This window comes from Macadamia integrifolia, chromosome 9, assembly GCF_013358625.1.
Source record: "Macadamia integrifolia cultivar HAES 741 chromosome 9, SCU_Mint_v3, whole genome shotgun sequence".
Taxonomy (NCBI): Eukaryota; Viridiplantae; Streptophyta; class Magnoliopsida; order Proteales; family Proteaceae; genus Macadamia; species Macadamia integrifolia.
This window is the reverse complement of record NC_056565.1, coordinates 10,305,459-10,320,409: the sequence shown is the minus strand read 5'-3', so window position 1 is coordinate 10,320,409 and position 14,951 is coordinate 10,305,459. Positions and strand designations below refer to the sequence as shown.

At 38.3% G+C, this 14,951-nt stretch overlaps 2 protein-coding genes across 3 annotated transcripts; both read right to left on the bottom strand.

The window, feature by feature from the left end:
• Positions 1 to 748: 748 nt before the first annotated feature.
• LOC122088755 (photosystem II repair protein PSB27-H1, chloroplastic-like) lies at positions 749 to 1,471 on the bottom strand. The gene has a single exon (XM_042658079.1). It carries the CDS (start codon positions 1,395 to 1,397, stop codon positions 873 to 875), a length of 525 nt encoding a protein of 174 aa, XP_042514013.1. The 5' UTR covers positions 1,398 to 1,471; the 3' UTR covers positions 749 to 872.
• Positions 1,472 to 2,536: 1,065 nt separating this feature from the next.
• Positions 2,537 to 9,859, bottom strand: LOC122089839 (54S ribosomal protein L24, mitochondrial-like). 2 transcript variants are annotated; one of them, XM_042659552.1, is made up of 3 exons: positions 9,568 to 9,859; positions 6,237 to 6,507; positions 2,537 to 3,298 (listed from the first exon to the last, which is right to left on the bottom strand). In XM_042659552.1, the coding sequence occupies exons 2-3, from the start codon at positions 6,431 to 6,433 to the stop codon at positions 2,836 to 2,838; spliced, it is 660 nt and encodes a 219-aa protein (XP_042515486.1). In that variant the 5' UTR covers positions 6,434 to 6,507; positions 9,568 to 9,859; the 3' UTR covers positions 2,537 to 2,835. The 2 variants fall into 2 exon arrangements, with proteins under 2 accessions (XP_042515486.1, XP_042515487.1); XM_042659553.1 differs by lacking the exon at positions 9,568 to 9,859 and adding an exon at positions 9,449 to 9,472.
• Between the last annotated feature and the right edge of the window lie 5,092 nt (positions 9,860 to 14,951).

Sequence of the window (14,951 nt, the reverse complement as noted above, 5' to 3'; positions counted from 1 at the left end):
GGAAAATTATTGAAATCTCAATGCCACATCACCCATTATTTTTCTTTAAAGGCAGGTGGAAAATTATTGAAATTTCATAACTAAAGAGTTTCATCATTTACTCTCCTTTCCTATTAAGGATTATTTAGAATATCTTTTCTAGGTTCAATAAAAGGTCAAATCTCATAACTAAAGAGACTTTTATTTATTTATTTATTTATTTATTTACTATAGGTGAAAAAAAAAGAACTATCCGTTTCGAAACCCCCAACCCAAAACCTAACCAATTCGATCCGATCCAAGCTGAACTTTGGCACTCTTAATTGGATCCATCCGGGCCTAATCGATTCTAACTTTCAGTTTTGAAGGCTTCTTTGAGAGCTAATTGCAGTTACAAACTCTTGGTGGCAATGGCATTTTCTTTGGATGTATGGTTCTCATTCAATTTTTTTTTAATTGAATAATGTATTTATGAATGAACAATTTCAGTCCAAAAATTATATATTTTATAACTGAAATTTTTCTATAATAACATAATATTATGATACACCCGTAAATTGATCTCTCACCTTCAGAGATCTCTATAGCTACTCTGCACTTAACTGGACAAGGAAATGGAGGTTGGGTGCTCTGTAATTGCGTTCCACGTTTGGTGTTCTGTGACCTCGATCTAATAAGGAAAGCGAGCTTAAGGGGTGATTATGTCGTTTAATTATCTTTAATCTAAAGTATATATTGATATATCTTCCAATCTTCACATTATACAATAACCAAACAAAATGATTGGACATGGTTTTTATATTCCCAATCTAAGAAGCAAAAAGGAAAGATTTCAGATAAAAAGAAAAAGAAAAATCTTCTGGGTTTCTCTCCATGAATTGAAAACTTGTTTTCTATCTACCTCTGAGTAGGGCTTTCTCTGCAGATTCCATCTCTTCTAAGATCCTAGCCTTGCGCTTGGCAGGAATGGGAGCAGTAGGTCCAAAACTAATATAATGCCCAGAGACAGCATTGAGAGCAGAGTATATATCTCTGAATGAAGCTCGACCCAACAATGCTTTCTCTCTCCTGTACTTAGCCACCCATGAATTTGAGGTCTCCCTCAGCTCAGCAACTGCATCAGCTACATTTGGGTCATTTTTATCTTTGCTAATGGTACTCCGTATCTTGTTGATTACCTCCTCTGTCTCCTTGACATACTCTTCATCCGAAGCTGCTGATGCCGGCGAAACCGGAAAAATCAATACCGGTGATAGGATACCGGCGATCAAGCTCACAAATTCTCGCCGACCCTTTTGTGGAATCGATGAAGATACATCGGAAGTGATACTAGTAGTGGTGGTGGTGGTGGATTTGGGTCTGAAACCTGCAAGTGATTTTGGTTTGCTACTGGGCGCTATGAGGGTAGGAGAAGACATTAGTGTTCAATCTTTACTACTGGGAAGAAGATATCAGAGAGAAGTTTGTTACAAAGAGGGGAGAGAAGCATTTGTATGGAATGGGAAAGGGGGATTTATAGTTTGCCACGTGGGCTTATCACCTTATCCAAAAGATCCAATAATATGATGTCTCTGTTATATACCTATCTTTTAACGGTCCATTCAGCCCTCACCATGACCAATCAAAGACTAAAGAGTTTGGGGACCTGCGTGACCTCTACTGAGGGCCACTGACAATGTGTTTGGGCCTTAAGACCCCCAAAAGGCCCAGAGACAGTCCCCACACCATTGGATAAAGGTAATTAAAATGCAAGACTATCCCTATACCATGGTTTTAGGTATGAGTGTCGTATTGAACCGATATGTATCAGTATCGGTGTCCTAACTCCTAACCATAGAGGCCAAAGCAATGTAGTACCTTATCTCATTTGGAATGATCCTGTAAAAAGCCCAAAAAAGGAGTAGGCATAATCAAATGCAGATGTCATTCAGAGTCCTGGAAGATAAAGCACAAAGCCTGACATTTCCACTCCTAATAGAGAAAAACCAAACCCCTTTCATCTGTTTTGGGTAAGGTTACCTAGTGGGCCCATCCCGGCCCAGCCAATTCTTTCTTGTCAAAACCCAGCTCAAACCCAGAAAACCAGTGTCAGTTCTCCAGCATCAAACATCTGCATTCTATCAATCACCTAGCGCAGTTGGTAAGCTGTGGTGTAAAAAACTCATGTTCACAAGGCGATCTCAAGTTTGAGCCTCTGACTGTTACCTACTTCCCTCCCTACGTATCAAAAATGAAAAATCTGCATTCTCATATGGACAGCTTGAATAGAGTTGATATTTCTATACAAAATTTCTTCTTTCAGTATAGTTCTAAGCCATTGCCAGTAACCTATCTGCTTTACCTCATGAAGGCCATTAATATGTATTTCCTCTCATGCATTGGTAGTTGGCACCTATCCAACATGAAGGCCAAAATTGATCCAATCATACTTACAACAGTTTTGGATATTCAGTACAAGCAGGCAACAAAGAAGAAACAGATGATGAAGATTGGCTTCTTGTCCTGAATTTAGCCTCTCAGGGAGGATATTACTCAGTACAAGCAGGCAACAAAGAAGAAACATAAAAATGAAGTTTGGATTCTTGTCCTGAATTTAGCCTTGAGAGAGAAATATTACTCGGTACAAGCAGGCAACAAAGCAGAAACAGAAAAATGCAAAAGCTTGGCTTCTTTCCTTTATGTAAACTGACAGAGAAATACTAAAGAAAATTGAAAAGGGTAGGACCATCTCCATGCATAAAAGCCAGTAACACACCCACAATTGACCGCCAAACGCTTCGTCTTAAATCCACCTAATAAAAAAAAGAGGAAAAATAATGGGACAATAGCAAGGACTCATTTGGATAGTGACTACCATCAAGTATTTGCAACCATATGCTTGAGTGTATGATCTATTGTTCCTTCTTCATCTGATGCAGACCCAGGCCTATCGTCTGAAGCATCTGGTTTGCCTTCCTCAATCTGCTTCTGTTTACCTGATGATGTGTAATTCTTCCTTCTAGTTTCCCTACGAGCTGCCCTCTCAGCCAGTTTCAGGTCTTTGAAGCCCTGCTCAAACTTGGCTTCATCCTCAGGTGAGAAGAATACCACATCCATCTCCCCAAGCTCTTCATACATCTTCTCAATCTTGGCCTTCCAGAACAATCCCATATCTGTGTCCATCTTCTGATAGGGTGTCTTCAGGAGATACTCATCAATTCCACCTGCCTTGTCAATGCAGCGGAGTGCATGGGTTGTGACCTTGACACGAATATGTCGGTCAAGTATGTAACTGAAGAGTCGCTTCTCTTGTACGTTTGGCTTCCAGTTCCGCCTTGTCCTGTCACCAACATCACAAACAAATTTTAAAGAACAATTATATACTGGAACCTGACTTTATCAGAAAAATGCTGAAGTTTAATGACTGTTTAAACTTAACTGAAGTGCTGACTACTAAGTTACCCATTTTTATGAAATTTGTATGCATTTAACTGGTTTTCTGGAGATGACAAGAGTTGATATATTTGTGAAGCTTTTGTGATTAATTAGTTCTAAACAGGAAAAGCTTTTAGTTGGAGGGTTTATTTCAGTTTAACAAATATAATTGTTCTCATTTTATTTTGACCTCGTCAGAATGTTCTTTCTTACTGTATTTGAGTCTATCAACTATCTTGCTTTTTATTCTGTATTATCATTTGATCTGTTTTATTCTCATGGGGCTTCTAATTTCCTCTAGGAAGAAAAACTCAAAGATAAACCTGGCTATGAGCACCTAAATGAGCCTTTACACATGCTGGTGGAGGCTGAATTTCCAGCCGATATGATAGATTCCTTTTGAATCAAGCAGTGGCAATATTACATGGCATGGAATGAGATCCTTTTCCAGTTTTATCTTTTCCCTTGATGCCTTCTTTATTTCTAAGCTACTTGTCCTTGTTTTGCTTTCTTAGGATGAGTCCTTGGATTACTACAAGAAGCAACAATTGAGGGAACTGGCTCCGCTAAATGGTACATTGAGGGAGGAGAGCCCTCACATGAGCCCAAGCATGTCCCCCTTTAATAGTACAGCGATGAAACGAGCCAAGACAGGATGATAGCCCTTATGTTCTAGTTGAAGACATCCCTGTTTTGGGGAACTACGCTTGACATGATCCCTTAGACATTAAGGGTACGTAGGTAGCTTGATAAAGCTACTTTAAAGTTCGGTCATTTCAATCAAAATAAACAAACACCATGCAGTTGAAAAGAAAAATTCAAATCTGAGTCAAAATACTCGATGCAAGGAAAGAAGTAAACTAGTTCAAAGCCTACTCTCGGCTATCAAAACTCCTAATTTAGGCAGCTGGATAAGTCATCCAGTTTCTTCTGCAGCTTCGCAATTCTCATCTTCAGAAATTAAAAAAGTGGGATTGTCAGTATCCTCATCATCACTCTCCCCTGTCCCAAGGTCGTTTAGAACTCGACAAACTCGAAGTCTCCTTTCTAACCACCGAGAATGACCTTGGGAGAAACGCAGAAGTTTAATGACCGTTTAAACTTAATGGAATAATTATCCACTTTAATTAACCTAAACTCAAAATAAAATAACAAAAGAAAAGAAAACATAAACTTTGGCTTTCAAATTGTTGGAATAGGTCACTACTGAAACCAGCAAAAAAATAATCAATTTCACCAATCATACACGAATACACTACCTTTTCTTGTTCTAACAATTGCCACTACCCTATTTTTCTGATTAATGAAGAAGGATTCTTACATCGGTTATGTAGCATACAAAGCTAAAGAACCCTCATACTATAAATGAGGTAGCTCAGATGGTGGCCAAAAAGGCTACACATGCTTGCCATGACACTCCAGCACAATTTACGCCCAATGGTTCCACACCTTTGGCAAATAAGCCCTTCTCTGCTGGCATTTTTATTAATAAAACCTTGAAAACTCATCAGCTTGAAATAATTGAGAAACAATGTAATACATTGCTGAAGTGGACACTGGACAATGGGCACCATTTAAATGAACAATACAGCAGGTCACCTATCTGATTACAATCTGGGTTGGCTACATCATCCCTCCATGGGGCCAAAAAAGGACCTGCTAAACAAACAGTCTTGGAACATAAGAAGATGACGAGGACCTGCTAAAATATCCTCATGGATCCTGCTAGATAATTGCATATCATTATATATTCAACTGAGATTTGAAACCCCAAAATAATAAATATCTGATGCAGAGAAGGAGCTAAAAATATATACCCACAAGAAGAAGAAAGGCTCAGCAGGGCCAGAAGACCCAGCAGCAGGCTAGCTCTTGGCTAGACCTAGTGGCCAGCCCAACTGTGGTTGGTTCAGTATTATTTAGATTACTTAAAGTCTTATTTGGTTATTTGTTATTAGTCTTAAGTCAGTTTTTATTTCAGTCACAAGTCTGTAAGTCCGTAATCAGAATGAAGTGGGTTTCCTATTCAGATTAGGACTTGAATTACCGTTTTTATTTAAAGCCTCTGTAAGAGCCAAGAGTTTGATGAATAAAGAAAGTTTATTTGCTCTGCATATCTGAGGGACTCAGTGGGGTGAGAAACCATTACAGACAGAGGGAATCTAGTCTGGATCAAAGGGTGAGAAGCCTGATTTTTTTACTTCTCTTTCATGCTTTGTTTTCCTTCATAGACCAGGTACTGTTTTCTACTAGATTTGATTGATTGTTAGTCTGAGTTTCATTCTCTGTTTGTGGAGTTAATCAACACCATTGTTGATCATATTACTTTCCTAAATTGATTTGTTAAGACCTCCTATTCTGAGACTTACAAGTACTTGTGGCTCCCCTGTTTTGAGCCTTTTTTTTCTTTGCCACTTTGAAACCCTAACCGCAGGATGCTCTAGTGAACTGATCAAAACCCATCTTTACTTTTACTGCTGATACTGGAAAGCCCTAATTTTCTGAGTTTCTGAGATCAGATATGATATTTTTTTGAGATTATTTTAGATCCAGCCTCCTGATTGTTTTAACACGTTGGGGGTTTGGTTCTAACTAATGAAGGGGTGATTCGGTTGTAATTTCAGCCAATTCCATTAGCTTGATTTGGTTTAATTCAATTTCTCTATTATTTTCCGGGCTGCTATCTGAGTAGATTATTTGGGATCCTGTCAGGAGGTGCTTGATCTGACCCTAGGGTTCATTCTATCTACCCCCCACCAATATCATACAAAAGCCATTCAGCATTCATATTTCTAACTCCATAAGATTGAAACCAGGAAAAGTAAAGTAGAGGAAAAACTAACTTGTTGCCTCCATCTTCGCTGACTTGGTTGCCAAACTGAATATGACGCCCAGCATAAATCCCTCTCTTGGCTCTCCCCATCACGATCTTGCTATCTGGAAGACATTTCTTCAGTGATTCCCTCACTCCTGGTGCCAACTTCTCCTCCCCGACCTTTCGGACTATTTTCTTAAACATCTCCCTCGATCTGAACGCCATTTTTCCGTGTAAGAACTTTGTTCCAGTTTTTTCTTAGTATGCTTCTTCAGCAAACTTGATCCAAGCAATCACTTCTGTAACCAACAAAGAAGAAAAACTTTTATTAAGAATGAGGACTCAGTAACTAGAAGGGTTTAAGAAATAATAAAACAGGGAACAACATACCATAAAATCAATCATCAAGTGAAAATAAAAAAAATTGTAAGAGTGATGCAGATACGGCTGCCCTTTCTTGGTTGGACCAGCATGACCGGCTTTGGAAGCCAAGAGCCAAGAAGAACCGGTCCAACCCAGGGTTTTGGTCCAACAAGGGTTGGAAATAAAATTAGTAGTTTACTTAGTATTTTATTTCATGCTTTTAGTTTCCAAACTTGAACGCAGGAGTAGGATTTATTTCCTTGCTTTGGTTTCCTTTTATACTTGTTTCCTAATTTAGGCTAGTTTCCATTCCAGTTAAGTTTCTAATTTCATGTTCCTATTTTTCTATATATTGGTTGTAATCGACTGAAGATTTAGAGAGTAATTTGATTAATGAATGAACGTGTTAGTGTGATCCTCCTTTTCCCCCTCTCTACTCTGATTTCCCCTCCCTTCCCTAAGGGTTCTCCATCAACTTGGTATCAGAGCCGAAGGATCCTCCTTCGTTCTCTTCCTTTTTCCCATTCTCTGTTTTCGGCTCTACCGTGACAGAGAACAGCCAAAAAAAAAAATCTTCATACCCATCGTCCCAGCTGAAACCCCAATCCCACGCCTTCAACCCTTCCGAAACCCCACCGAGCCTCTGTTACCTCCGTCTCGACCTCGGAAAAACTCTACTGCAAATAGAGAAGCCGAACCACAACTCCATCGATTTTTTTTTTCCAGTCTCAGTCCAGGAAAAAAAAAAGAGCAGAGAGAGAAAACAGAACCAGAAGGAAGCGAAGGACGACGTTGGAGAAGCAGCAGAGAGAGCGATAGCAGCACCGCCGCCTCTCTCGTTTTCTTTTCCTTCCGACAGCAGCCGCCGCCTCCTCTCTCATTTTTTTTCCCTTCCGACAGTAGCCGCCGCCGCCTCCTCTCTGTCTCTGACGGCAAAGAAAAAAAAGAAAAGGAAAAGGAATCAAGAAAGAAGAAGAAGAAGAAAAGAAGACGAGATGAGAAGAGAGAGGCAGCGACATACCTGAGTGAAGCCATCGCGAGTCACCCATCCCTTCATCGGAGTCGCGACGTCTCCCTCCGCCTTCGCCGAACCACTGCTGGTTCGTCTCTCAGCAGGAGAGCTTTTGTCGGTAAAATCCTTTTTTTTCTCTTCAAGTTATTTCTTTTTCTATTCCTAAAATACCCCTACCCCACCTTTTATTACCCTCCAGTCCTCCACCCTCTTTCTTTGCCTTTCCAAGTATACCCCTGTCCTCTTCTTTTTAAGTTTCAAGTTGAACTTCTACAAAAAAAAAAAAAAAAAAAAAAAAAGGTTGAACCTCAATAATTACAGTTGTGCCATCCTCTCCTCAACTTCTATTTATTTACCATTCTGTCCCTGCCCTTTAAGCCTCCAGTTATTTACTATTCTACCATTATTCTTTGAGTGCTATTTTGTTACTCATCACCATGGTAGCCAATAGTGAAGTTGTTCAACAGCTGAATTCCTATAAAGGAGAAACGGATACAAAATTTGATGCTCTCACTAACATGGTCACGTCCCTAAAGACAATGGTGGAATCGATGCAAGTTTCTATTGATCGTTTGGTGGCAGCAGATAAAGGAAAGAGTCCCATTCAGTCTGAGGATTCTTCCAACACCACTCCACAGGATCTTCCAGTAACACCACCACCACCACATCATACACCACCACCACCACCTCCACCACCATATGGGACTGGTAGACATGATGATGGAGCAGAAAGAGCAGCAAAACTGGATGTCCTTGATTTTTATGGAGACAATAATCCAGAATTGTACCTTGACTGGATTCACAGTTTAGATACATTCTTCAGATGGTACGGGTTGACTGAGGCTCGAAAGATCCTCTTTGCAGAGGCCAAACTGAAAGGCACGGCTCGAGTCTGGTGGATCAAGCAACAACAACAGAACCGAACCCGAGGCATTGGTTTGGTCACTACTTGGGCTGAAATGTATGAAGTCATGAATCGGCGATTCTTGCCTTCTGATTACAAGCAACGCATGCATCTCAGGTTTGCACAGTTGAAACAAGAGAATTTGACCGTTGAAGAGTATGTTGCTAGATTTTATTATTTGGCCACTCGTTCTGATTGGCTCTTGGCTTCCAAAGCCGGTCATGCTGGTCCAACCAAGAAAGGGCAGCCGTATCTGCATCAAAGAGCTACTATCTTGGCCTTTTTGTTCAGAAACTCAAAAACAAAGAAACCCATTTGGGGGGCACAAGCTTCAAACATATAAAACAAAACCAACAAATTGAGAGAAATTTTTCCAACTCTGTTTCACCAAAACAGAAAAGAAAAGTAATAAATATTAAAAAATGAATCACCATCTTCTTTCCCCCATTTACTCCAATTTTTTTTTCCCCCCAAAGATACACTGCAGACTACCTTTCCTAGACACTGCAAAGAAAACCACAGAACTGTTGGGATACATCTATGATACTTTTTAATTCACTAAAAAAAGGTAAAAAGAAGAAAACATGCATGAACCACCACTTCTTACCCCAAAAAATCCCTAGCATACATCTGATTCAAAAAAATCAGATTTGAAGAAGTTGAAAACAGAAATGAGATTCAAAAACTTAAAAATGGAAGGATAAAACTGACTGAAAATTGAATCTGGTTTCAGTACTTGATCAACCAAATAGATGAAAAATCTAGCAGAATTTCGTTGGGTGATAATCCCTCTTTAAAATCCAACAAATGCAACTCAACTCCTCACAACCATACCCCCTTTCAGTCCCATTTTATCACCATTTATGAAACTAATATTCAAATTTACATGTTAACAAATCGATATTCCGTTCAAAAAAGAGCCAAAAAAAAGATGAGAAGCTTGAATCAAAAGAGGATATACTTGGAGTAGCAGAGAGAAAGCTTGAATGTTGTAGAGAGAGAACTTGAAAGATGCAGAGGGCTCAAATCGTCTGTTAGAGGAGGGAAAAATTTGGGTCTCAATTCAAGCAAATGCTTTACCTATAGAGAGTTGCAGTCCCTAACGCCGAAGAAATGAGCAGTTAACGGCAACAATTAGGGCTTTGCAGCGGTGTGAACGAGAGAGAGAGCTTGCAGCGGTGACGGTGGAAGACCAGGTTGAGATGAGAACAGAGGGTCGTTTCTCCCAAAATGAACAGCAGGCGTCAGGGGCCGATCGGCAACCAGCAGGCTTCGAAATGGGTTCAGATTTCATAAGGTTGGGATGACGAACAGAGTTGAGAAGATGAAAGACATCAGGGTTTTTGGTAAAATAATCGGGAACGATTTTGCTAAAATCCCTCAATTTGGTACATTTGAAATGAAACTGAAATATCGGAAATCATGTTCCGTCATTTCTCGTTTCTAACGTTTTTTTTTTTCCTTAAATTTATTTTATAAAGGAAAAAATAATTTTTTTTCTTTTTTAAAACGAAAACATGTCATTAAGACAGTTTTTGTTTTTTGGTAAAATGTCATTAAGACATTGACATAACATAAAATATTTACACCCAGGGTATAACTCCGCTCAAGAGCCTAGTTAGTAAATTCAGATTCAGGAATTATTCAGATGAAGAATTATTTGGAATATTTTGATTGATTAAATTATGGGTTCAGTCAAAAAACCAGTAAAAAAACAAACAAAATAAAAATTGGATTCAAATTCGGATTCAAAAATTATTGGTTTATGAAAATAAAAGTCAAATAAAAATTTGGATATTATTTTTATAATTTATTGTATCTTGGAGATCGAAACATACAAATTCACCTCTCTTGCGACGGCTTCTAATCTTTTTTCATTGGACTAATCCATTAAAAATGGATAAGTAGAGGGTATAGAGCTTATCTAATCATAAATTCATAATCATCTTATTATTTTTCCTAGACAAGTTCTATTCTTGAACATTTTTATTTTTTTTGTAGAATAAAAGGATGCTTCATGTTATTGATCATAGTCTTCAGGACAAACCCTCCTATGGTAAGCAACGCTTTCGCAGGATCAATGGGCAATAGTGGGTATACCAAGACTCAAACACAACTAGTCGACTCAAGCGGTGATAGGTTGAACAATTTTAAATTCACTAAAATGTGCATGACTTTCTAGAATTGAAAATTTAAAGTTATTTTCAGGATAGGAAAATCACCATGGAAGTAATATCTAAATAAATCAAATGATACTAGAAGGATTCAGATCCAAATAAATCAAACTGTGAGGTAGATGATGAGGATGAATAGATCTACGCCGACAGGAGATTTTGGGCTTGTGATCTAGAGCAGGTGTAGGTGGGGGAAATGTGGGTGATTTTAGTAGCGATTGGCACCTTTTTTTTCTTAAGTTCTTTGATCGCTTCTCTACAGAAAATGAAGCTGAAACATGTATTTATAGAAGTCCACAAATGCAAAAAAAAAAAAGGGAATTTGTAGCGATACCGACAGATGCAAAATCCTCTTTTCTGAGTTTCTCTTCTCTATATTCATGTGAGGAGAAATCCACAAATCTTTCCACAAGACGATGAAAAAATCAAAGGGATCGAGAGAACCAAAACAATGGCTTTGGTGTTTTCTTGGGATTTTTTCTCGTCTCTTTACAAACAAAAAGAGATATCGGTATGGGATATTGGCCACTCTTTAACTGTTTTTTGTCTTTTGATGTCCAATACTACCTGAGATGCTAAGAATGAGAACTGAGCTTTCTTGAGTATAATTATTCTTGTATGATGTGGTGGTGGTGTGGACCTTGATAGGGAAGCCTTTGTGGAAGTCGATGAATGGAAAGGCGAGAGGATGATCAGGTTCTGCTAATTCCCAATGGAAGTTGAGGACCATTTGGTGAATGAACATGGCCATCTGCAGCTTGGCTAGTTTTGAGGAGGTACAGAGTAGAGGTCCACCTTTGAACAACATGAAATAGTTGCTTGTCATCAAAGCTCAGGCCAGTATATGAAGAGCAGCAATGGTGATACAATCACGACATACATGGGATGACCTCGCCTCTGCAGTAGTAATGGTCATAAATAGCATTGGGATCGCTTTTGGCTAATGGTGGCGTTGTGATAGTTGTTGTCAGAATTGGATGAAAGAGAAGAGAAGAGGATTTTGAAGTTTGAGATTTGGACGGCTGAGGTAGAATAATCATTGTACACGAGGGGCCTGTTTGATAACGTTTCAAGAAACACGTTTCTGCCGTTTCTATTTTCAGAAACATCAGAAACAGAGCAAAAAGCGTCTGATAAAACTGTTTCGTTTCACTTATTTTCAGAAATAGAAACAGAAATTTTTACTTATTTATGGTTCAAGAAACGACCCAGAAACAAGTTCAACTTGTTTCGCCGTGCCGTTTCTAAAATCGACTTGTGGTTATTTTTTCACTGGTTATTATCGACTTCTAAAAACATGACTTATCAAACACCTTCAGAAATGGAATTTATGTTTCTGCCGTTTCTTGAAATAGAAACGAAAGAAACGTTATCAAACGGGCCCGAGGTGTTCAACGAAATGCTTAGGTATATGAAATAAAGAATACATTTTAACAAACTTTATCCAAAGAATGTTCATTCTCATAATAAGAATGCATATCAAATACTGCCTAAGTATGGAAAAAGAACTTAAGGGCGTCGGTGCTCTGTGATCTACAAAGGCGTCATGCGGTTTCCTGGGTCTTTCACTCTCTCTCTCTCTCTCTCTCTCTCTCTCTCTATCCCTTTCTTGGCGTGTTAGATTGGACATTATTGATTCAAGGCCTTTTCTTAAAACTCTTACTTGGCTATACTTGGCTCTTAATTGTAAAGTTGTTCCTTTTACTTCTTTTTTCTCTCTCTCTGGTAAGGTACAATAATGTATGCAGTTCCTTTAAGTTGGGACAAAACCTCTTGATCAGGCTTCAATCAATTTATGCATATCAAGATATTCAATACGTGAAAGACGAATCTGATCCCAGCTCCAACATGGGTAAAATGTTTGGTTTTGCATTTTGTTAATGAAATTAATAAGTTATCCTCATAGAGTAAGCCATTAATAAAAGTAAGGGAGAAAGAATTATTACTCTCAAAATAAATTATAAATGTAATTATCAATTAATAACATTTGATTTTGTCTCGAGATCATGTTTTCTTATATGCACCATTATATATTTGGATGGACATGAGTGAGGCCATGTGGTAAATGGCCCTATTGTTAAATCCCGGCTTTAAATAAATATTGACTACCTACTTTATAAAGCAGTTTATGATGGAACTTGACCAATAAGGTGGATGTTGAATCTTCTATCATATGGATCCATGCCCACATATGTTTGTGATGTGCATAGTTGTAACGATTCAAACCCTCACTAATAAGTCATTGTAATGATTTTAAATGGGTGAAATAGGAAACAGATTTATGTGGATTGTATTCATACCTATTTAAATTTTCAAATATTAAATCTGATCTTGGATAAACTACTAAACCTAAGAAATTAAAATTAGAAATTCATGCCTCTTCTCATTCCAACTTATTTTATCATTTTATGTTTAAAATAAAACACATTATCATCCATATAAATTACATAATTTCTACAATAAAAAAAATTAAGAAAGTGTCCCTAAGCTTAAAGCGTTTCTTACGCCCTCTCACATAAAAATATTTTATTATTTTTCTCTCTCCTAAAAATGAATAAAAATGTACCTAGGAAATGCAGTAGTTTCATAGAACAATTTCCTTATAAAAAATTATTATTTCTGCTAAAAGTAAACATATTGGATGCACCTCAAATCCTAAATGGCCTATTCATTGTGTCACGTGGATAGATGATGTGGCCATTTTGATAATTAGAGATTGAAGACATAGACGGGATTAACCATGTAACAATTTAAGAGCCCAATTTAATCAAATACCCTCTCATGCGAGGATGGTGCTCCTCTACGGCGCGTTATGAGTGGTAGCACATATCCGATGGCCTGGAGCACCTTGGGGTATGCGCTCGTGTTTTGGGGTGCTCCAGTGTGTCAAATGTGCGCTGTCACCCCTGGTCGTTGTAGAGGAGCTGGATACCCCATGTCATGATCCATAACAATCCAACCACTACTATGTGAGTCCCATGGTTTTGCATTTTTTTTTTTCAAGACTATTTTGCCTTGTGGTAAAATACATTTCAATTAAAACTTGACATGTGAATATTGCATTAGTCCATCCATGGGTTGCTTAGATGGTTAGTGTAAATTGAGGATTGTATGAATAGGTGCATGGTCTCAGGTTTAATTCACCATCTGTAAATCTGTGTAAACGGGTCCAAAAAAAAAAAAAAAACCTTTTATATAAATTTTCAATCAAAGTGGCATAAGGAGTACAACAATAGAAAATGATGAAGCGATTTATTACATCAGGATAGAGAAGTAAAGTCACATAAGAAATAACGATAAAGGGAAAGATGATGTTAATGTACACTCCATAGGCAGCTAAAGATAAATGAGAGAAAATGTTTTATGCGAGAAAGTGTGGCCTCTACGCTTAAACACATGAATGATGAAATGACCAATCCACCCTTATGAAATGAAAAATGATGCTTTTATGGATGCTTATCGTGCATTTCCTTTGACACTCAATCGTGGAAAAAAATCGTCTGTTTTTCTTCATCCATGTTTTTCTTGTTTTGCTACCTTCAGAATGTGACATGTGGCATTATTTTAAGTGAACGGTCAAGATTGCGTTAAAAACCAAACTAGATGTAATAACCCTCATCCAATTGAATTAATCTTGACCGTTGATGACACGTGTCATCATCTGCAACTAGCAAAACACAAGAAAAACAGGAAAGGGAAAAACAGACGATTTTTATCCCTCAATCACACATATAAGAACCATATTCCTTTATAAGAAACATTTTTCCAATAAATAAAAGGAGCAAGAGAATCCCATCCACTTGTGTGGACATTGCGCCATCATATAAGCCAATGTGAAGGCGCAGATATGCATTTAGATGGGGCAGAACGGTCTTTTCATTTCCTATCTGTGTCTAGACATAGAATCACGCAAACGGAAAGGGTCGTTTTCCGAATGAAAATTTACGGCAAGTCAACAACGATGACTATTGATCCACATCGGACCAACACAGTGGGTCCCATGGTCTAAAGGTCGTGTGTATCCCAGCGCCCCCTCGATTGACTGGTGACTAGTGACTGGTGATATAGGCATTAGCCACTCGTTCTCGTGGCTTTAACGTTAGCGTAGTGATTAGTGAGATAGGCATTAGCCACTCGTTATCGTGGCTTTAACGTTGGCGTAATAGCATTCCTCTCTAATAAAAGTCTCTACCGAAGCATGACTCATGAGTAGAGCGTTGAACCGTCTTTGATGGATGCTAATTGAATGGTCTATAGACTCTGTACTTGCTTTCTTGTCCCAATCACTCA

Excerpts from the sequence above, each read along its gene's own strand:
- LOC122089839 (XM_042659552.1), bottom strand. The coding sequence starts at position 6,433 with ATGGCGTTCAGATCGAGGGAGATGTTTAAGAAAATAGTCCGAAAGGTC. Across the intron at positions 3,299-6,236 it reads AGCGAAGATGGAGGCAACAA|GACAAGGCGGAACTGGAAGC; the intron begins GTTAGTTTTTCC and ends TGTTGGTGACAG.
- LOC122088755 (XM_042658079.1), bottom strand. The coding sequence starts at position 1,397 with ATGTCTTCTCCTACCCTCATAGCGCCCAGTAGCAAACCAAAATCACTT.